The sequence below is a fragment of the Lepidochelys kempii genome, chromosome 28, assembly GCF_965140265.1.
Source record: "Lepidochelys kempii isolate rLepKem1 chromosome 28, rLepKem1.hap2, whole genome shotgun sequence".
In the NCBI taxonomy this organism is placed as follows: Eukaryota; Metazoa; Chordata; order Testudines; family Cheloniidae; genus Lepidochelys; species Lepidochelys kempii.
The window spans coordinates 839032-858088 of NC_133283.1; the positions used below are offsets into that span (position 1 = coordinate 839032).

At 66.7% G+C, this 19057-nt stretch overlaps 3 protein-coding genes across 3 annotated transcripts; 2 read left to right on the plus strand and 1 right to left on the minus strand.

Annotated features, from left to right (window-relative positions):
• Nucleotides 1–2994: 2994 nt before the first annotated feature.
• TMEM88 (transmembrane protein 88) lies at nucleotides 2995–5725 on the plus strand. Its single transcript, XM_073326482.1, has 2 exons — nucleotides 2995–3375; nucleotides 5157–5725. The coding sequence occupies exons 1-2, from the start codon at nucleotides 3094–3096 to the stop codon at nucleotides 5427–5429; spliced, it is 555 nt and encodes a 184-aa protein (XP_073182583.1). The 5' UTR covers nucleotides 2995–3093; the 3' UTR covers nucleotides 5430–5725.
• A 1668-nt stretch (nucleotides 5726–7393) lies between these two features.
• On the minus strand, nucleotides 7394–9656 carry NAA38 (N-alpha-acetyltransferase 38, NatC auxiliary subunit). Its single transcript, XM_073326485.1, has 3 exons — nucleotides 9548–9656; nucleotides 7997–8180; nucleotides 7394–7615 (listed from the first exon to the last, which is right to left on the minus strand). Exons 1-3 carry the CDS (start codon nucleotides 9608–9610, stop codon nucleotides 7503–7505), a joined length of 360 nt encoding a protein of 119 aa, XP_073182586.1. The 5' UTR covers nucleotides 9611–9656; the 3' UTR covers nucleotides 7394–7502.
• A 49-nt stretch (nucleotides 9657–9705) lies between these two features.
• On the plus strand, nucleotides 9706–14389 carry CYB5D1 (cytochrome b5 domain containing 1). Its single transcript, XM_073326484.1, has 5 exons — nucleotides 9706–9892; nucleotides 11371–11447; nucleotides 12583–12801; nucleotides 13346–13576; nucleotides 14225–14389. The coding sequence occupies exons 1-4, from the start codon at nucleotides 9766–9768 to the stop codon at nucleotides 13574–13576; spliced, it is 654 nt and encodes a 217-aa protein (XP_073182585.1). The 5' UTR covers nucleotides 9706–9765; the 3' UTR covers nucleotides 14225–14389.
• The last annotated feature ends 4668 nt before the right edge of the window (nucleotides 14390–19057 follow it).

The window sequence follows — 19057 nt, forward strand, 5'->3', positions numbered from 1 at the left end:
CCAGGGCTGGAGCTGGGGGGCGGGAGTGAGGGGCACCGGCAGAGCTGGGGGGGCCAGGGCTGGAGCTGGGGGGCGGGAGTAAGGGGCACCGGCAGAGCTGGGGGGGCCAGGGCTGGAGCTGGGGGGCGGGAGTGAGGGGCACCGGCAGAGCGTGGGGGGGGCCAGGGCTGGAGCTGGGGGGCGGGAGTGAGGGGCACCGGCAGAGCTTGGGGGGGCAGGGCTGGAGCTGGGGGGCGGGAGTAAGGGGCACCGGCAGAGCTGGGGGGGCCAGGGCTGGAGCTGGGGGGCGGGAGTGAGGGGCAGCGGCAGAGCTTGGGGGGGCAAGGGCTGGAGCTGGGGGGCGGGAGTGAGGGGCACCGGCAGAGCTGGGGGGGGGCAGGGCTGGGGCTGGGGGGCGGGAGTGAGGGGCACCGGCAGAGCTGGGGGGGGGCAGGGCTGGGGCTGGGGCTCGGGAGTGAGGGGCACCGGCAGAGCTGGGGGGGCCAGGGCTGGAGCTGGGGGGCGGGAGTGAGGGGCAGCGGCAGAGCTTGGGGGGGCAGGGCTGGAGCTGGGGGGCGGGAGTGAGGGGCACCGGCAGAGCTGGGGGGGCCAGGGCTGGAGCTGGGGGGCGGGAGTGAGGGGCAGCGGCAGAGCTTGGGGGGGCAGGGCTGGAGCTGGGGGGCGGGAGTGAGGGGCACCGGCAGAGCTGGGGGGGGCCAGGGCTGGGGCTGGGGGGCGGGAGTGAGGGGCACCGGCAGAGCTGGGGGGGGGGAGGGCTGGAGCTGGGGGGCGGGAGTGAGGGGCAGCGGCAGAGCTGGGGGGGCCAGGGCTGGAGCTGGGGGGCGGGAGTGAGGGGCACCGGCAGAGCTGGGGGGGGCCAGGGCTGGAGCTGGGGGGCGGGAGTGAGGGGCACCGGCAGAGCTGGGGGGGGCCAGGGCTGGAGCTGGGGGGCGGGAGTGAGGGGCAGCGGCAGAGCTGGGGGGGCCAGGGCTGGAGCTGGGGGGCGGGAGTGAGGGGCAGCGGCAGAGCTGGGGGGGCCAGGGCTGGAGCTGGGGGGCGGGAGTGAGGGGCACCGGCAGAGCTGGGGGGGGCCAGGGCTGGAGCTGGGGCTCGGGAGTGAGGGGCACCGGCAGAGCTGGGGGGGCCAGGGCTAGAGCTGGGGGGCGGGAGTGAGGGGCACCGGCAGAGCTGGGGGGGGGCCAGGGCTGGGGCTGGGGGGCGGGAGTGAGGGGCAGCGGCAGAGCTGGGGGGCCAGGGCTGGAGCTGGGGGGCGGGAGTGAGGGGCAGCGGCAGAGCTGGGGGGGCCAGGGCTGGAGCTGGGGCTCGGGAGTGAGGGGCACCGGCAGAGCTGGGGGGGGCCAGGGCTGGAGCTGGGGCTCGGGAGTGAGGGGCACCGGCAGGGGGAGCTGGGGGGGGCCAGGGCTGGGGCTGGGGGGCCGGAGTGAGGGGCACCGGCAGAGCTGGGGGGGCCAGGGCTGGAGCTGGGGGGCGGGAGTGAGGGGCAGCGGCAGAGCTGGGGGGGCCAGGGCTGGAGCTGGGGGGCGGGAGTGAGGGGCACCGGCAGAGCTGGGGGGGGCCAGGGCTGGAGCTGGGGCGCGGGAGTGAGGGGCACCGGCAGAGCTGGGGGGGGGCCAGGGCTGGAGCTGGGGGGCGGGAGTGAGGGGCACCGGCAGAGCTGGGGGGGGGCAGGGCTGGGGCTGGGGGGCGGGAGTGAGGGGCACCGGCAGAGCTGGGGGGGGGCCAGGGCTGGGGCTGGGGGGGCGGGAGTGAGGGGCACCGGCAGAGCTGGGGGGGGGCCAGGGCTGGAGCTGGGGGGCGGGAGTGAGGGGCACCGGCAGAGCTGGGGGGGGCAGGGCTGGGGCTGGGGGGCGGGAGTGAGGGGCACCGGCAGAGCTGGGGGGGGCCAGGGCTGGGGCTCGGGAGTGAGGGGCACCGGCAGAGCTTGGGGGGGCAGGGCTGGAGCTGGGGGGCGGGAGTGAGGGGCACCGGCAGAGCTGGGGGGGGGCAGGGCTGGGGCTGGGCTCGGGAGTGAGGGGCACCGGCAGAGCTGGGGGGGGCCAGGGCTGGAGCTGGGGGGCGGGAGTGAGGGGCAGCGGCAGAGCTTGGGGGGCCAGGGCTGGAGCTGGGGGGCGGGAGTGAGGGGCACCGGCAGAGCTGGGGGGGCCAGGGCTAGAGCTGGGGGGCGGGAGTGAGGGGCACCGGCAGAGCTGGGGGGGGGCCAGGGCTGGGGCTGGGGGGCGGGAGTGAGGGGCACCGGCAGAGCTGGGGGGGCAGGGCTGGAGCTGGGGGGCGGGAGTGAGGGGCACCGGCAGAGCTGGGGGGGGGGCCAGGGCTGGGGCTGGGGGGCGGGAGTGAGGGGCACCGGCAGAGCTGGGGGGCAGGGCTGGAGCTGGGGGGCGGGAGTGAGGGGCACCGGCAGAGCTGGGGGGGCAGGGCTGGAGCTGGGGGGGCGGGAGTGAGGGGCACCGGCAGAGCTGGGGGGGCCAGGGCTGGAGCTGGGGGGCGGGAGTGAGGGGCACCGGCAGAGCTGGGGGGGCCAGGGCTGGAGCTGGGGCTCGGGAGTGAGGGGCACCGGCAGAGCTGGGGGGGCCAGGGCTGGAGCTGGGGGGCGGGAGTGAGGGGCACCGGCAGAGCTGGGGGGGGGCCAGGGCTGGAGCTGGGGGGCGGGAGTGAGGGGCACCGGCAGAGCTGGGGGGGGGCCAGGGCTGGGGCTGGGGGGCGGGAGTGAGGGGCACCGGCAGAGCGTGGGGGGGGCCAGGGCTGGAGCTGGGGGGGCGGGAGTGAGGGGCACCGGCAGAGCTGGGGGGGGGGTGACAGGCGGTGGATCGCTTCAAGCATCCGTGGAATCTGAGCAGGCCAAATTCCTGGCCCCCCCTTTGCACATGGAGGGCGGGGGAGGGGGGATGAGCCGGGCAGCAGAGCCAGGAAACCCCCCCCCCGCGTCTTGTCCCAGGACTCGCCTCCCTCCCGACGCCTCCCCTGCTGCGCCTGGCCGGGGGGGCGGGGCCCGGGACGAGGGGGGGCGGGGCCCGGGCCGCCCGCGGGCGCTATAAGGCGCAGCGCGCAGGGGCCGCGCAGGGAGCCCCTCGGGCCGCCGGACCCCCCGCTCCGGCCATGTCCGGCTCCCCGGCGGCGAGCGGGCGGCGGGATCCCGGCGGGGCGGAGCGGGGCAGCCCGGTGCCGCCGCCCCCGTACGGCGCGGGGGAGCCGGAGCCGGGCCCGGGGCCCCCGCTGGAGCTGCGCGGGGCGCTGGACTGCCTGGCCTGCGCCGTCCTGCTGAGCGCGCACAACCTGCTGGCCGCGGCGCTCTGCGCCCTGCTCTGCGCGCTGCTCTGCGCGGCCGCGCTGCTGCCCGCGGGCACCGCGCTGGGGCTCGGCTTCCTCTGCCACTCCAAGGTGAGCCCCCCGGGCCCCCCCGAGACACCCCCGGGGCTTCCCCTGCCACTCCAAGGTGAGCCCCCCTGACCCCCCCGGGCCCCCCCCGAGACACCCCCGGGGCTTCCCCTGCCACTCCAAGGTGAGCCCCCCTGACCCCCCCGGGGCCCCCCCCGAGACACCCCCGGGGCTTCCTCTGCCACTCCAAGGTGAGCCCCCCTGACCCCCCCGGGCCCCCCCCGAGACACCCCCGGGGCTTCCCCTGCCACTCCAAGGTGAGCCCCCCCCGAGGCTTCCCCTGCCACTCCAAGGTGAGCCCCCCCCGAGACACCCCCGGGGCTTCCCCTGCCACTCCAAGGTGAGCCCCCCCCCGAGACACCCCCGGGGCTTCCCCTGCCACTCTAAGGTGAGCCCCCCCCGAGACACCCCCGGGGCTTCCCCTGCCACTCTAAGGTGAGCCCCCCCCGAGACACCCCCGGGGCTTCCCCTGCCACTCTAAGGTGAGCCCCCCCCGAGACACCCCCGGGGCTTCCCCTGCCACTCCAAGGTGAGCCCCCCCCGAGGCTTCCCCTGCCACTCCAAGGTGAGCCCCCCTGACCCCCCCGGGGCCCCCCCCGAGACACCCCCGGGGCTTCCCCTGCCACTCCAAGGTGAGCCCCCCCCGAGACACCCCCGGGGCTTCCCCTGCCACTCCAAGGTGAGCCCCCCCCGAGACACCCCCGGGGCTTCCTCTGCCACTCCAAGGTGAGCCCCCCCGGCCCCCTGACCCCCCCGGGTCCCCCCCCCAGACACCCCCGGGGCTTCCTCTGCCACTCCAAGGTGAGCCCCCCGCAGAGACCCCCCCTCGGCTCCCCCGAGACACCCCGGGGCTTTTTCTGCCACTCCAAGATGAGCGCCCCGGACCCTCACCCCTCTGACCCGCCCCAGAGCCCCGCTCCCCTCTGACCCCCCCCGGATCCCCCCCTCGGCTCCCCCGAGACACCCAGGGGCTTCCTCTGCCACTCCAAGGTGAGCCCCCCCCGGATCCCCTCCCGAGACACCCCCGGGGCTTCCTCTGCCACTCCAAGGTGAGCCCCCCCTCGGGGCCCCCCCTCCCCTCTGACCCCCTGGAGCTGCGCAGAACAGAGCTGGCAGGGGGCTTCAGGTCGGGAGTGAGGGGCACCGGCAGGGCTGGGGGAGGGGCGATATCTCTGCCCTTGGATTCCTGGGGGGGGTTGGACCCCCCCACCCCATGGAGCTGCGGGATGCTCTGGGTGGTCCCAGCCCAGCAGGGACGTTAAATTCCCAGCAGCCCCAGGAATGGGGCGGGCGGGGGGGGGGTTGAGACAAGCAACATGAACCCAGGAGTCCTGGCTCCCAGGCCCCCACCCCCCACTGCCAGAGCCAGGGAGAGAACCCAGGCGTCCTGCCCTTCCCTTCCCCTCCCCCACCCCGCCTGACAGCTGACGAAGTGCAGACCTGGGGGGTCTGGTTGTGGCCGATAACCCCATGGGGCCGGGGCAGCCCGTCTCGGCGCCGCCCCTGCCCCCCCCATCACTCCTGACAAATGCGGGGGGGGGCGTTGTCCATTCAGGCCAGGGGAGCTTAGATGGTGGGGCTGGGGGTGTTTGCACGGGGGCCCCCGTCCTTGCACGCCGTTTGCACACCTGAGGGGGGTGCCCCCAGGCTTCGGGCTCGGCTGTGGCGTGCGGCCAGTGCCCATGAGCGTGCGATCACACGCGTGTGTACGTACCCTCCCAAGGGCCAGCGCCGGCCCACACGCCTGTCGCCCGCCCGCTGACCCTCTCCCCTCCCCCCCGCAGTTCCTGCACGCCCGCGTGCCCCCGTGCGAGGCCCATCTTCACGACGCCGGGGCCACGGCCCTGCTGGTGCTCGGCTTCACCCTGCTGCTGCCGCTCCTGGTGCTGGGCCTGGCGGCCTTCGTCCGGCTGGCGCGGCACCTGCAGCTGGGCTACTGCCTCCTGCCCTACAGCCTGGCCGTCTACCGCAACCTGCCCGCCGGGCACTACCGCCAGGCCGCCTGGTGCTGCCCCCGCGCCCGCCCGCCCGCCCCGCGGGACAAGGTCTGGGTGTGAGGGGGGCCCGGGGCGCCCCTGCCGGCCCCCCCAGCGAACGAGGAGCAACCCGCGTGGGGCCGACACCCCAAAGAGACCGGAGGGGGGAGGGGAATTGCTGCTGGTTTGGGGTGCGCGACACCTGCTTGTTCTGCCTCTGGCTGCTTCGGGGGGGCAACGTTTGTGCCTGGGGTTGGGGTGAGCTGTTGGGGCAATCTAGGGAAGGCTGTGGGTTGGGGGGGACCCCCTCTGGATTGAGGGGCAGGCATTGGTCTGAGCTGGGTGAGGTCGGGAGCTCTGGGCCTTGGGGGGCTGAGGGTGAGGGGCAGGCTAGGGTGGGGCGGGGGGACCTTCAAAGGAAGCAGACGTGTGTGGGGGGGGTCATTTTATTATCAATAAAAGTCCTTTTCTATCAAGCACGTTGATTCCTTTTTCTTATACCCCCGCTCAACATTTGTGTGTCACTCAGGGGTGGGGGAGGCCCCAGGGTAGACCAACATGCTAAGGGAAGGGCTGGGGGCCTCCCCCACATCTGCTGTGGGATCCCATCCTGCCCCACCAGGGGGGCAGGCAGGCTGGGGCTGCGGCACACACTGCTGTGGCAGGGCTGGGGCTGCGGAACTCCCTGCTGCAGGATTTCTGCCACCACTTTCCCCCCTATTCCTCAGGGCCCGGCGCTGCCCCGACCCTCTACTGGAGGCAGGTCCCTGTTTTGCCGGGCGCTGCCACGACCCTTCACTGCTGGCCTCGCCCCCACCCCGCGAAGGGCCGTTCTCTGACCCCTGCCTGCCCTTCCGCTCCAGGGCTGGCCTGGCTCCACAGCAAACAGCCGCCGGGAAAACACGCTCAAGTTTTCCATGGCCGGAGGGAGCAGAGGCAGGGCCCAGGCCCTGGGAACCCCCCGGAGGTCCAGCCCTGCCCCCTCACATCGCTCCCCGCTAGGTGGGCAGGGGTCAGGCATGGGGATGGGGAACCTGCCAGCAGAGGCAACAAGGGCATGGGGTGGGATGGGGCCAGGAGCGAGGGTTACCCCTGTCCTACGCAGGGAAAGGGAGGCAGATGGAGCCCCAGGCAACAGGACAGTGACAGAGCCGGGGACAGAACCCAGGAGTCCTGGCTCCCAACCCCCTCTACTCTAACCCACCAGCCTCCCTCCCAGAGCCAGGGAGAGAACCCAGGAGTCCTGGCTCCCAGCCCCCCCTGCTTGGGCATGCTTTTGGGCTGGCGCGGGTTTAAGGCAGGCGCGGGGGGTCCAGTGCCCCCCGCAGGCAGGGCCATGGGGCAGCCAGGGGCCCAGGGCTGGCGTCAGCAGCTGGGAACAGGGGAAGCAGCCTGGGCTAAGATAAGCGGCTCCCCCGGGTCGCAGCCTGCGGCAGGGGAAGGGCAGGACGGGGCGGGGGACAGAGCGGCCCATTGTTCGGAGCTGATGGGAACAGCAGGCGCTGGGCTGGGGGCCAGGCTCGGCCCAAGGCCACGGAGACGGGGAGGCAGCAGCGGGGTCCCCCCCATTCCCAGAGTGCAGGGGGAGCAGCCCTGGCCAGCAAGGGGTTAACAGTGCTAGTGGGGGGAGGGGGAACAGGGAAAACAAATCAGTAGGGTCGGAAGTGAGGGGCACCTCACCGGCAGGGCTGGGGGGGCAGGGGGCTGTGGGTCGGGAGTGAGGGGCACCGGCAGGGCTGGGGGGGCAGGGCTGGGGCTAGCAGGGGGCTGTGGGTCGGGAGTGAGGGGCACCGGCAGGGCTGGGGGGGCAGGGCTGGGCTAGCAGGGGCTGTGGGTCGGGAGCGAGGGGATTAGTTTTGGTGTGCGGAGAAGAGCGGGAAGCAGTTGGCACTAACCCTGGCTCGGCTACTGGTGCCCAGACGCCAACGCGCTATCTCAGAGTAGAACAAGGCCTGGTCACCCATGGGGGGGAGCGAAGGAACCGGCTTGTTTCCGGCCAGGGACGCCGAGACCCGTGCGGCACAAACGAGGCCCGGCAGCTGCTCTGGGCTCCCCACAGGCTTTACTGGGCAGAGCGCCCCCCGGCCGCCAGCCCCGGTGCCCGGCAGTGCCCCACGGGCAGGTCCTCGGGCAGGTCTCTCCGCCGGGCGCCTCTCACAGGTACTGGGGGCTGCCCAGGTTCTCCAGCTCCACCTCGATGGAGACGACGTGGTGCCCGGGCACCATGGCCAGGCCCAGCACGCGGGGCTCGCTGGCCGCAAAGGAGTCTGGGGACGAGAGGGGGGGGGTCAGAGAGTCGCTCCCTGCGCCAGCCGCTCCCCTCCCCGGGCCCCGCTCTAACCACCAGCCCCCCCCTCCCCTCCCAGCGCTGGGGAGAGAACCCAGGAGTCCTGGCTGCCAGCCACCCCCCCACCCCCCCCCGCTCTGACCCACCAGCTCCCCCTCTCCTCCCAGCACCGGGGAGGGAACCCAGGAGTCCTGTCTCCCAGAACCCCCTGCTCTGACCCCCCAGCCCCCCACTCCCTCCCAGCACCGGGGAGGGAACCCAGGAGTCCTGGCTCCCAGAACCCCCTGCTCTGACCCCCCAGCGCGGGGGAGGTCCTGGCCCCCAGCAGCCCCCAGGCGGGGAACCCCGGCGTCCGGCGCACCGCTGGCTTTGAGGAACTCCTGCGCCGAGCCCAGGATGACGTTGCAGTCGCGGTCGGTGCAGAGGAAGCAGCCGACGAGCGTCCGCCCGTCCGTCATGCGGATCCGCAGGCTGCGGTTCAGCAGCGCCTCCAGCTGGCGGCGGGCGCGGGCGCGGGGCGAGTCGGGCGCCTCCGCCTCCGAGTCCTGCGGGGAGAGCGGGGCTCAGGCCGGGGGAGAGCGGGGAGCCCGAACCGCCCCGGGGACCCGCCCCGGGCCCCTGCTCCCCCCAGCCGCGCCCCCCCGCTGCTGCCCCCCGGGCCCCTGCTCCCCCCAGCCGCGCCCCCCCGGGCCCCTGCTCCCCCCAGCCGCGCCCCCCCGCTGCTGCCCCCCGGCCCCCTGCTCCCCCCCAGCCGCGCCCCCCCGCTGCTGCCCCCCGGCCCCCTGCTCCCCCCAGCCGCGCCCCCCGGGCCCCTGCTCCCCCCAGCCGCGCCCCCCCGGGCCCCTGCTCCCCCCAGCCGCGCCCCCCCGCTGCTGCCCCCCGGCCCCCTGCTCCCCCCAGCCGCGCCCCCCCGGGCCCCTGCTCCCCCCAGCCGCGCCCCCCCCGCTGCTGCCCCCCGGCCCCCTGCTCCCCCCAGCCGCGCCCCCAGCCGCGCCCCCCCGGGGCCCCTGCTCCCCCCAGCCGCGCCCCCCCGGGCCCCTGCTCCCCCCAGCCGCGCCCCCCCGCTGCTGCCCCCCGGCCCCCTGCTCCCCCCAGCCGCGCCCCCCCGGGCCCCTGCTCCCCCCAGCCGCGCCCCCCCGCTGCTGCCCCCCGGCCCCCGGCCCCCCCCAGCCGCGCCCCCCCGCTGCTGCCCCCCGGCCCCCGGCCCCCTGCTCCCCCCAGCCGCGCCCCCCAGCCGCGCCCCCCGGGGCCCCTGCTCCCCCCAGCCGCGCCCCCCCGGGCCCCTGCTCCCCCCAGCCGCGCCCCCCCGCTGCTGCCCCCCGGCCCCCTGCTCCCCCCAGCCGCGCCCCCCCGGGCCCCTGCTCCCCCCAGCCGCGCCCCCCCGCTGCTGCCCCCCGGCCCCCGGCCCCCCCCAGCCGCGCCCCCCCGCTGCTGCCCCCCGGCCCCCGGCCCCCTGCTCCCCCCAGCCGCGCCCCCCCGCTGCCGCCCCGGCCCCCCGCCCCCCACAGCCGCGCCCCCCCGCTGCCGCCCCCGGACCCCCGGCTCCCCCCACCCGCGCCCCCCCGCTGCTGCCCCTGCCCCCGCCCCCCCTGCTCCCCACAGCCGCACCCCCGCTGCTGCCCCCCCGGGCCCCTGCTCCCCCCAGCCGCGCCCCCCCGCTGCTGCCCCCCGGCCCCCTGCTCCCCCCACCCGCGCCCCCCCGCTGCTGCCCCCCGGACCCCCGGCTCCCCCCACCCGCGCCCCCCCGCTGCTGCCCCCGCCCCCTGCTCCCCACAGCCGCACCCCCGCTGCTGCCCCTGCGCCTCGCTGCTGCCCCCCAGGGCCCTCGCCGACACCCCCCCCGCCGCCCCTTCCCCCAACCTCTCCCTCCGCTGCCCCCCCGGCCAGGGACCTGCCCCCCGCCCCCTCTCACCGCGGGGCTCCCCCCGCGGCCGCAGCACCCGTTCTCCTCGCGCTGCCCGGCCGGCGCCGCCATCCCGCCCCGCCCCCCGGCGGCTCCTCCTCCTCTCGCGAGCGCAGCGCGCGACCGGCGGCCCGTGCGCGGGGGGGGCGGAGTCTCCCGGCGGGCCGAGCGCGCGCGCTGGCTGCTGGGAGGGGGAGGGGGCGGCCGGCGGTTGCCATGGCAGCGCGATGGAGACGTTCCCGTCCCGCTACTTCACCCCGCGCGAGGTGGCGGCGCACGCGCGGCCCGGGGACCTCTGGGTGTCGTTCCTGGGCCGCGTCTCCGACCTCAGCCCGCTGGTCCGGCAGCACGAGGGTCTGCGCCCACAATGCCCCGCGCCGCCCCCCACAATGCCCCGCGGCGCCGCCCCCCTGCCGAGCCCCCCGGGACCCCCCCCCACCCGCAGAGCCCCGCGGCGCCCCCGCCACCAACCCTCCCCCACAATGCCCCGCGCCGCCCCCCCCCCGCCAACACCCCCCACAATGCCCCGCGGCGCCCCCCCCGCCAACACCCCCCACAATGCCCCGCGGCGCCGCCCCCCTGCCGAGCCCCCCGGGACCCCCCCACCCGCAGAGCCCCGCGCCGCCCCGCCACCAACCCCCACAATGCCCTGCGCCGCCCCCCCCCGCCAACACCCCCCACAATGCCCCGCGGCGCCCCCCCCGCCAACACCCCCCACAATGCCCCGCGGCGCCGCCCCCCTGCCGAGCCCCCCGGGACCCCCCCCACCCGCAGAGCCCCGCGGCGCCCCCGCCACCAACCCTCCCCCACAATGCCCCGCTGCGCCGCCCCCCCGCCGAGCCCCCGGGACCCCCCCACCCGCAGAGCCCTGCGCCGCCCCCCCTGCCAACCCCCTCCACAATGCCCCGCGGCGCCCCGCCACCAACCCTCCCCCCAATGCCCCCCGCCGCCCCCCCGCCGAGCCCCCAGCACCCCCCCACCCGCAGAGCCCTGCGCCGCCCCCCCTGCCAACCCCCTCCACAATGCCCCGCGCCGCCCCCCCACCAACCCTCCCCCCAATGCCCCCCGCCGAGCCCCCCAGCACCCCCCCCACCCGCAGAGCCCTGCGCCGCCCCCCCTGCCAACCCCCTCCACAATGCCCCGCGCCGCCCCCCCACCAACCCTCCCCCCAATGCCCCGCGCCGCCCCCCCCGCTAAGCCTCCCCACAATGCCCTGCGCCACCCCCCTAGCCCCCCCCACACAATGTACCGTGGCATCCCTGAGCACCCCCCCACAATGCACTGCGGTGCCACAACCCCCAGCACCCCCACAATACACTGCGGCTCCCTCCTGGACTCCCCCCAGAGTCCATCGCTGCACCCCCATACGCCCCCTCACATCGCACTCTGGTCAAGACCCCCCCAGTTGACTGGGGCACCCTCCATAGGCCCTCCCCCACACACAATGCTCACTCCACCCTTCATAGAGTCCCCCAAGCCCCCATGTGCACCCTGGCACTCTTCCCCACAGGGCACCCCCCCATCGGGACTCCCACACACCATCCTAGCCCCAGAGCCTGACCTGAACCTACTGGCCCTATAGCACAAAGGTAACCGGCATCCTTCCATTCACTGGGGGACCCCACACCCACTGCACCCCCTGCACACACCCACTGGTGGGCCAGCCCTCCCCCCCCCCAAAGCCCTGTGGCACTCCTCCCTAGTCCCCTCCACTGAACCCGCACCCTCCCACGTGAACCTGGCCCTACCAGCCTGGGGGCACACGGATGCATGTCCCCCACCCCGCCACATCACCGCACATGTCGTCTGACTCCCGGCTCTGTCTCCCGCAGGGGACGTCTTGCTGAGGCCCATCTTGGAAGCGGCGGGAAAGGACATTAGTCACTGGTTCAACCCCAAGACCAGAGACGTGAGCACTGGCAGAGCGGGGGGTCGTTACAGGGGGCCGGTGCTTGCCCAGATCCCCAAACGCCACCCCTGCAGTTTGACATGGGCACAGGGTTCTCCTTCCCTTCCTGTCCGAAACCGTTGTGAAGTGGTTAAACAGCTGCTGGGCCCTGCCCCAGAGGTGGCTGCATCTCAGTACAGGGGAGGGATCCCTGGATAACCAGCCGCCCTGCCCACCCTAGAGGTGGCTGCATAGTGGGAATAGAACGTTTTCCTTCCTTCCTTGTCTCCAGGGGTCCTTAGAGGAATTCCCCAGCTGGGCGCAGAACTCCCCCCCCACACCCCCACGGATGGAAACCTTCCCTCCCAGCCACATCACCCTCTCCAGCTCTGCCCTTTCCTGTCTCACAGGGTGGGACTGGCTTGTTCGCTAAGCAGCTGACTACAAGCTCGCTGACTTGCCGACGGGGTCCTGATCCACAGCCATTGGGGCTTCAGGGTCTGATGCCTCTGTCCCCTTCCCCCATGAACCCCACACTCAGGTTCCTGTTTGTGGTTCTTCTTGAGGGAGTGGGAGGCTGGGATCCATCCTCCGCTGTCAGTGGGGTCTGGGACCAGCTGATCTGGTGGAATCCTGGGGCTGCCCCCTTCGCCCAAGCTGTGAGCCGATATTCAGGGTTGTTCCCATTGGATGCTGCGAGTCAGGGATTTCGGTAATGCAAGCAAAGACCGTACTGCAATCCTGTTTTCTGGGATCAAACACCAGGCAGTTTCCTTGCTCAGAAATCCCCAAGCCTGCCTCTCCAGCCAGTCCTGTGCCCCAAAGAGCTCTGCCTCCTTGCTGACTCCCTCAGCACGGCTTCCCTAGCTTTCTTCCTCGCCCCTGCACAGACACAACTGCAACCAATCCATATCCCAGTTGCAGGGAAACCTTTTGGCTCTCTGGCCTTGGGCGGTGGCTTCTTAGTCAGCTCTTATGATGCAAAGGGGGTATTTAATTGCTCCTTCCATTTACGGTGCTTAGCAGGCCCATCAGCTTTAAGCAAGTCTGTGATTCTTGTCTGCCTGTAACACATTTATTGACCTAGGAGGCAGTGGCTGGGGGAGTGCAGTCGGATTCCCCCTTAACCCTGCTAATGGAATCGCCTGCCTTTCAGATCCAGACCCACGTGGACCCGCTGACGGGCTGCGTCAAGTACTACACCCCCCAGGGCCGCTTCATCCACATCCCACCCCAGCTGCCCCGCTCCGACTGGGCAAACGACTTCGGGCTGCCATGGTGGAAGGACAGCAAGTATGAAGTGGGGATCCTGGCTTCCAAGACCCGGCACATCCGCATCGTCAACACCCTGACCTCGCAGGAGCACATGCTGGAAGTGAGCTGGGCCTCACACGGGGCAGGGAGCTTGAGTGGCAACGCCGGGCGAACTGCCATCCCCACGCACTATTCAGGGGGGCCTTGAGTTACCAGGACATACGGACAGGCGCTAAGTGGGGTCTCCAATCAATCTAGAGCCCACTCCTGTCCTGAAATACACATGATGCGGTAGCATGCTGGTCCTTTAAGGCTGGTCATGACCCCATTTCCCCCGGATGCAGGGGGATTCTGGGAGTTGTAGTCCCTGAGGTGGAGGGCTTGGTAGCAAGGCATGCTGGGAAGGAGGGATATAAGAAGCAGGGCAGGGTGGGACATGGAGCGGGGTGGAGGGGAGTTGGTGGTCTGAGCCAGCAGCTGCTTTACACAAGGCTGGTGCTGCTGGGTTAGGGAGGCAGTGAACTCCCCTGTGAGCAGCAGGGGGCGCCGGGGGGAGATGGTGCTTTTGTTTCCCTGGGAGCTGAGGTTGGAGGTTTGGGGGAAGAAATATTTGCTCGAGGGCCGGTCAGTCCAGCAGGCCCCAAGTCTCTCACGCCATCCCCCAGGTGTGCGCGGAGGAGTCCATGTGGGAGATCCTGTGGCGCTACCTGCCCCACAACGCCCACGCCGCCAGCTATACCTGGAAGTACGAGGGCGTCAACCTGGACATGGACAAGACGCTGGAGCAGAACAAGATCCCGGACGAGGACGTGGAGTTCTGCCAGCTCAACCTGGACTCCGACCTGTACACGCCGGGCATCTTGCTGTACTTCAACGACGACCTCACCGAGTTCTAGGTAGCGGGGGCGGGGCCACCCATTGGGCCCTTTCCTTGGGGAGATTTCTGCCCCAGGTGGGAAACGGCTCTCAGTTCTCCTCCTGAATTCTCCACCTGCAGCAGCGCTGGGTGCGTCGCTCTGTCTGCAGGCCTCGAACCCGGGACCTTGCAGCTCTCGAAGCTGAGCTAAAGAAAACCCGGTTCCCGGAGCTCAAAGCGCCGCGGAGTGTTAGTGTTCCCTGCTTCATCCCATCCTGCCCCCTATGTCTCACCCCCAGCATTGCCAACTCTCACTCAAATCACAAGCCAAACCGGATTGGACCATAGGCCCATCAAGCCGGTATCCTGTCTGTGGCAGGGACCAATTGCTTCAGAATAAGGTGTGTGACACCCCCTAGTGGACATTTGTGGCATAGCCTGCCCAGGGGAGATGTTCCCCTGAGCTTAGGGTTTGCAAGTCCGTCCCGAGCGCCTTTGGTAATTCAGGATGTGCTCATTTATCCATATTGACCCTTTTGCTGAATCTTCTCTAAGCTCGGTATCTTGTGGCAGAGAGTCCCCCAGGACAGCTTCGTTCTCTACCCAGGTATTCCCTTCGATTGCTCTTGACGACCTCTCAGTTGTCCATGAGTGAGGCGTCATGGTCTCCGTGTTCTTTCTGTCCTAGGCGCAGGGAAGGATTGGCCCCGGTTCGGGAGCTGAAACGGTCGCTCCCGTTCCACGTCGGATGCAGGGTTCCTGTTTCTGGCCTGTCTCTGTGGTGCTGGTACCGTGGGGCTGTTTTGTACCAACTTGTCATGTTCATAATGGAAATAAAATCTTTGTTACGACACTAACGTTATGATCGTCTCTTGAGGGATGGGGGGTAGGAATTGTCACCATACATCAGGACCCATCAATAACCCACCCCTTCCCTGCCACCTTAAATCAGACCTGTGGGCCCATCTAGCCTGGTATCCTGGCCCCTCTCTGCTGCCCTGGATCATACCTGTGGGCCCATCTAGCCTGTTATCCCAGCCCCTCTCTGCTGCCCTGGATGAGATGCATGGGCCTATCTAGACCGGTATCTCCCCCATGGATTTGTTTACTGGCCTGACCTATGAATCCTGGATGCGTGCTGTGATCCCAGGGCCCTGCGCACTTCCACAGGCCTCACCCCCTGTGCCAGGTAATGAGCTGCTCTGGCCACTAGATGGCAGCAGCTGAGCATCCATCTCCCAGCCCTCAGCTGCCTTGCCAGAGATCCCTGACCCCCAGCTCCCCTCCCTCTCCCCCAGCTATCACAGTCGACAGCTGGGACTGGATCTGACACCTGGGGGGTGCGGACTTCATAGCTTCTGACGGCCGAGCTCCGTGCACACCCTCCTGGCATCCTTTGTCCGCCCCACTAACTCCCTGTGCACCCCCCCTCCCTTCCTCCTCTGTTGCAAGGACCCCCTGCCATTCCCCCAGTCCTTCCTCTGTGCCAGAGACTCTGTCTACCACCCCCTGCCAGGGGCTCAGTGTGCCCCATTTCCTCTCCCCCCCGCCCAACACACACACCAGGGTCCCCTTGCTCCCCTCAGCTATGGGGTGGGATCCTGCAATCCAGCTGCTCTCAGAGCTGCTCTCCAGGTTACACCCTGCCGGTCTCCAGCCATGTTCCTTCGCCCCCGGGGCGGTAACAGTACACAGTGCCCCAGAAGCTGGTTCTCTAGAGCAAAGCATGGTTTATTTTGCCCCAAGGTACACACCGCTCAGAGAAGTGGATTTAAAATAACTGAGATCTACACACTCCGCATTCCCCTCCATTCTTCTTTGAGTGAGTGGGTGCTCCACTCCCGGTTACTTTAAGTGCACACGTGTCCCCATACGCCTTGGATTTTTGGTGTCAGTGTTTGTTTGACCTACACATGCGCCCCATACCTCCTTGCGCCCTGTACTGAGGACATATAGGGCTGTGTGGGCGAACGCCCTTCAGTTCCACCTTTGTCCTGAGATGGAGTGTCGAGCGTGCCCGGTTAGTATAGTTTGCTAGTTTGGTTTAGTTGTTTTGTTGGGGCGGTTGTTATCCTTTGGTTCCTTTTTTTCTCCAGTTGAGAGGTTTCTCTGGCCTTTTCTGTTCTGCGCGATGCCAGGCTATAAGCGGTGTCCTTCCTCCTGGAAAGTACAGTAGTACAGAGAGCATCACGTTCTAAGTCTCTGGGTATTGACAAGAAAAGTAAAAGTGCTAGAGGTCCTTCTAAGAAGTCTTGGTCACCGAGTGAGAAAAATGTTCCAGAGACCACAGGTCCGAGATGGAGTTCCAAGTGGGTTCAGCACCGTGAGGATATCTAAGGCTTCCTCTAAGAGCCTTAGTATTACAAAACAGGATTGGGTACCAAAGACATCTTCAGCTTCGGGTGGTAGTATCCATACTAGTAGAAGGTCTACATCAAAAAAGTCTGTGCCTTTGTACGCTTCTGCATACCTGTACCTATACCATCATCCTATACGTACCACCAGAGTCTGACTCTGAACTCATAGCAAGTGTTTGGGGCCCGTAGCACTGATGCTCTCAAGATTGGTACCTGCCTTGATATGGAAGCTGGCCTCCTCATGTAACTACCTCCTAAGTACCATTGGTACTGCAGGAGTTTAGATACTCAAAGGACTTTCTTGGGTCAAATAAGCCAGAGTCCTCATTATTTACCGCCACCAGACAGCTGTCCGTATCAAGATCTTCTGGGTCACTGACTCCACATTTTTTCATCAAAACCTCCTTATACAGGACTTCAACCCTCTAGGGTGAACAATTATCACCTCTCCTGAAATATGTTGACGATGACTCTTTCAGCCACCAGATTTTATGTTGGGGTTCTCCTGTTTATTCTGCAAGAGGCAATGCTTCTACCAATTCTGGCATGATCAATGGTGGATACCTCTTCTTATGCCCTATGGGGACCCCCAGTGGCCTTATTGAGACCCCTGGGCCCTATATCATCAACAGCCATAAGTGCCCTGAGTCACTCTTGTAAGGAGCAGAGACAGAGCCTTCTCCTTCACTTCAACCTTGTCAACCCGAACCATTAGAGGAGACTTTTGAGGAGCAGAAGGCAAGGGTTGGCAAGAATGTGGCAGGCTACATAAATATTTTGTCATTCCCAGATGAGGTTATAATGACTCCACCACCTTCCATGGCAGATTACTTCAGACAATTCCAGGAGCTGATAAAGCATGTCACTGGTACACTTCAAAACCCTTAAGAAGAGGTCCAGGATTCCCATCATAAACTCCTGGACAGCAGCTTCTGCATGTGTGGCCCTTCTTTGCTAGAACCTGCTAGGACCATCTGGCAGACTCCAGCAATGGCCCCTCCTACTTGTAAATGTGCCAACAACAAATATGTTCCAGCAAAGGACTCAAGAGTTTTAATTTTTACACCCAACACCAAATTCTCTGGTTATTGACGCAGTTAATGAAAATGGTAGACCACATCTGGGATCACGCACCATCCAGGGCAAATGGTCTCCCCAAAAGTGTCTTCTGTACATCCACATTCTGAAGTTGACAGCAGTCAGGAAGGCTTGCTGCCACTGATCAGAACCAAATCTGTCAAGATCACGACAGAAAATACGGCCTGCATGTTCTACATCGGTCATCAGGGCAGGGCACACTTCCTTTCACTCTGTGCTGAACCAATAAAACTATGGTATTGGTGTGTAGCTAACCAGGTAGTCATCTCAGCTTATTACCTCCTGGGTATACAGAACTCCATGGTTGACAGCCTGAGCAGGCACTTCTTCCAGAATTAAGAATGGGAGTAGGATTCACGAGTCCTAAAAAGCATGTTTCTCACCTGGGGGTTTCCAGGAGTGAGCTTCTTTGCCACTGCCCACAAAGTGCAAAAAATGTTGCTCGATCCTCAATCAATAGGAAAGACCTTCCTTATTTCATGGGCAAGGGGGTTTCTTGCTCTTGAAAGTTCTCAACAAGATCAAGTAGGACAAGAACAAGGTCATTTTGATGGCATTGACTTGGCTAAGACAGGGTGTGGTATCCTTGCCTGATTTGGTCTTGCTTGACATCCAACCTGGATGCTTCCAATCAGTTGCTGCTTGTTGTCTCGGGAGAACACTTCATCCCAAATTGGAAGTTCTGTAACTCCAGGCTTCTGAATGGTTCTCAGGGGTGGAGACTTGCTGCTCAAAAGAGGTACAACTCTTATTAGTAAACAGCAGAAGGACACCGATGAGAAATACTTCCCTTCAGAAATGGAAAAAAATTCACCACTGGTGTAGCCACTGACATCTCTCTCCAGTTCACTCTCCTCTTTCCACCATCGTGGACTACCTGTTGGGATTAAAAAGATGAGGTTTCCGTATGGGTTCCGTTAAGGTACACTATTGCAGCCTTTCATTTGTCTATGGGAGGTTTTTCAATTTTTGGTCATCCTCCAAATTAAAGATTCCTCATAGAACTGATTAAACTTTCCCCCCAGATTAGAGAACCTACTCCAATATGGGACTTGATCCTTGTCCTTAATTGCCTCATGAAACATCCATTTGAGCAAATTAGCTACATGTTCATTGCTTCACCTGTTTCATGAAAACAGCTTTTTTCGTGGCCGTCACTTCTGCCCAGAGGATCAGCGAACTGGGAGTTTTAATGGCAGACTATCTCTTTACCTTGTTTTTCAAGGAAAAGGCAATGCTATTACCACATGCTGAGATTCTACCTACGGTGTCTTCGGACTTTCATATTAATGTGACCATTCATCTTCTGTTTTTTTCCTCAAAACCGCATCAGACTAGGCAAGAAGCTTCTTGCCGTATTTTGGATGTCACAAGGATGTTAGCCTTCTCTCTTGGCAGAACCAAACCTTTGTGAAAGTCTCGCCAACTGTTTCTTTTCAGTTGCAGACAGATCCAAGAAATCCATAATCTCCACCCAGAGATTCTTGAAATAGGAGTATTATTTAATGTTATGACTCCTATCAACATTCAGCTCCCTTCTAGGGTGTTAGCATGTTCTACAAGGTCATCATCTACTTCCATGACATTACTCAAGGATGTTCCAACTGCTGAAATTTGTAGAGCTGCAACCTAGACTTCAGTACATACTTTCCTCAACCGCTGTGCTTTAGTTCATGCGTCTAGAGCAGATGCTGCAGTTGGCAATGCAGTGCTGTCTTCGGTAGTAGACTCTTGCCCAAAGCTCCCTCTTCTCTGTGGGGATGTTGCTTGACAGTCATGGGAGTGCCCTCAAAGACGCTACTCAAAGAAGAAGGAGAGGTTACTCACCTTGTCCCGTAGCTGGAGTTCTTTGAAATGTGTCCCCCTATGGGTGCACCACTCCCCGTCGTCCTTGCTGTCTGCTCTGGAACTTTCTCTGCGAGACTCTGTGGTAGAGAAGAAACTGAGGGTGGTTTGCCCACGCAGCTCTCTCTAGCCTCACAACAGTGTACGAGGACGAGTAGGGCGTGTCTTCAGATCGAACAAGCACTGCTACTGAAAATCTCTGATCGAAGGTGCATGGCAGC

Bases quoted from the DNA above. Each gene is read 5' to 3' on its own strand.
- NAA38 (XM_073326485.1), bottom strand. From the start codon at position 9,610: ATGGCGGCGCCGGCCGGGCAGCGCGAGGAGAACGGGTGCTGCGGCCGC. The intron at 8,181-9,547 runs GTGAGAGGGGGC...CTCTCCCCGCAG, and splicing joins GCCGCGGGGGGAGCCCCGCG to GACTCGGAGGCGGAGGCGCC. The intron at 7,616-7,996 runs GTGCGCCGGACG...TCTCGTCCCCAG, and splicing joins GGAGTTCCTCAAAGCCAGCG to ACTCCTTTGCGGCCAGCGAG.
- TMEM88 (XM_073326482.1), top strand. From the start codon at position 3,094: ATGTCCGGCTCCCCGGCGGCGAGCGGGCGGCGGGATCCCGGCGGGGCG. The intron at 3,376-5,156 runs GTGAGCCCCCCG...TCCCCCCCGCAG, and splicing joins GCTTCCTCTGCCACTCCAAG to TTCCTGCACGCCCGCGTGCC.
- CYB5D1 (XM_073326484.1), top strand. From the start codon at position 9,766: ATGGAGACGTTCCCGTCCCGCTACTTCACCCCGCGCGAGGTGGCGGCG. The intron at 11,448-12,582 runs GTGAGCACTGGC...CCTGCCTTTCAG, and splicing joins TCAACCCCAAGACCAGAGAC to ATCCAGACCCACGTGGACCC. The intron at 12,802-13,345 runs GTGAGCTGGGCC...GCCATCCCCCAG, and splicing joins CGCAGGAGCACATGCTGGAA to GTGTGCGCGGAGGAGTCCAT.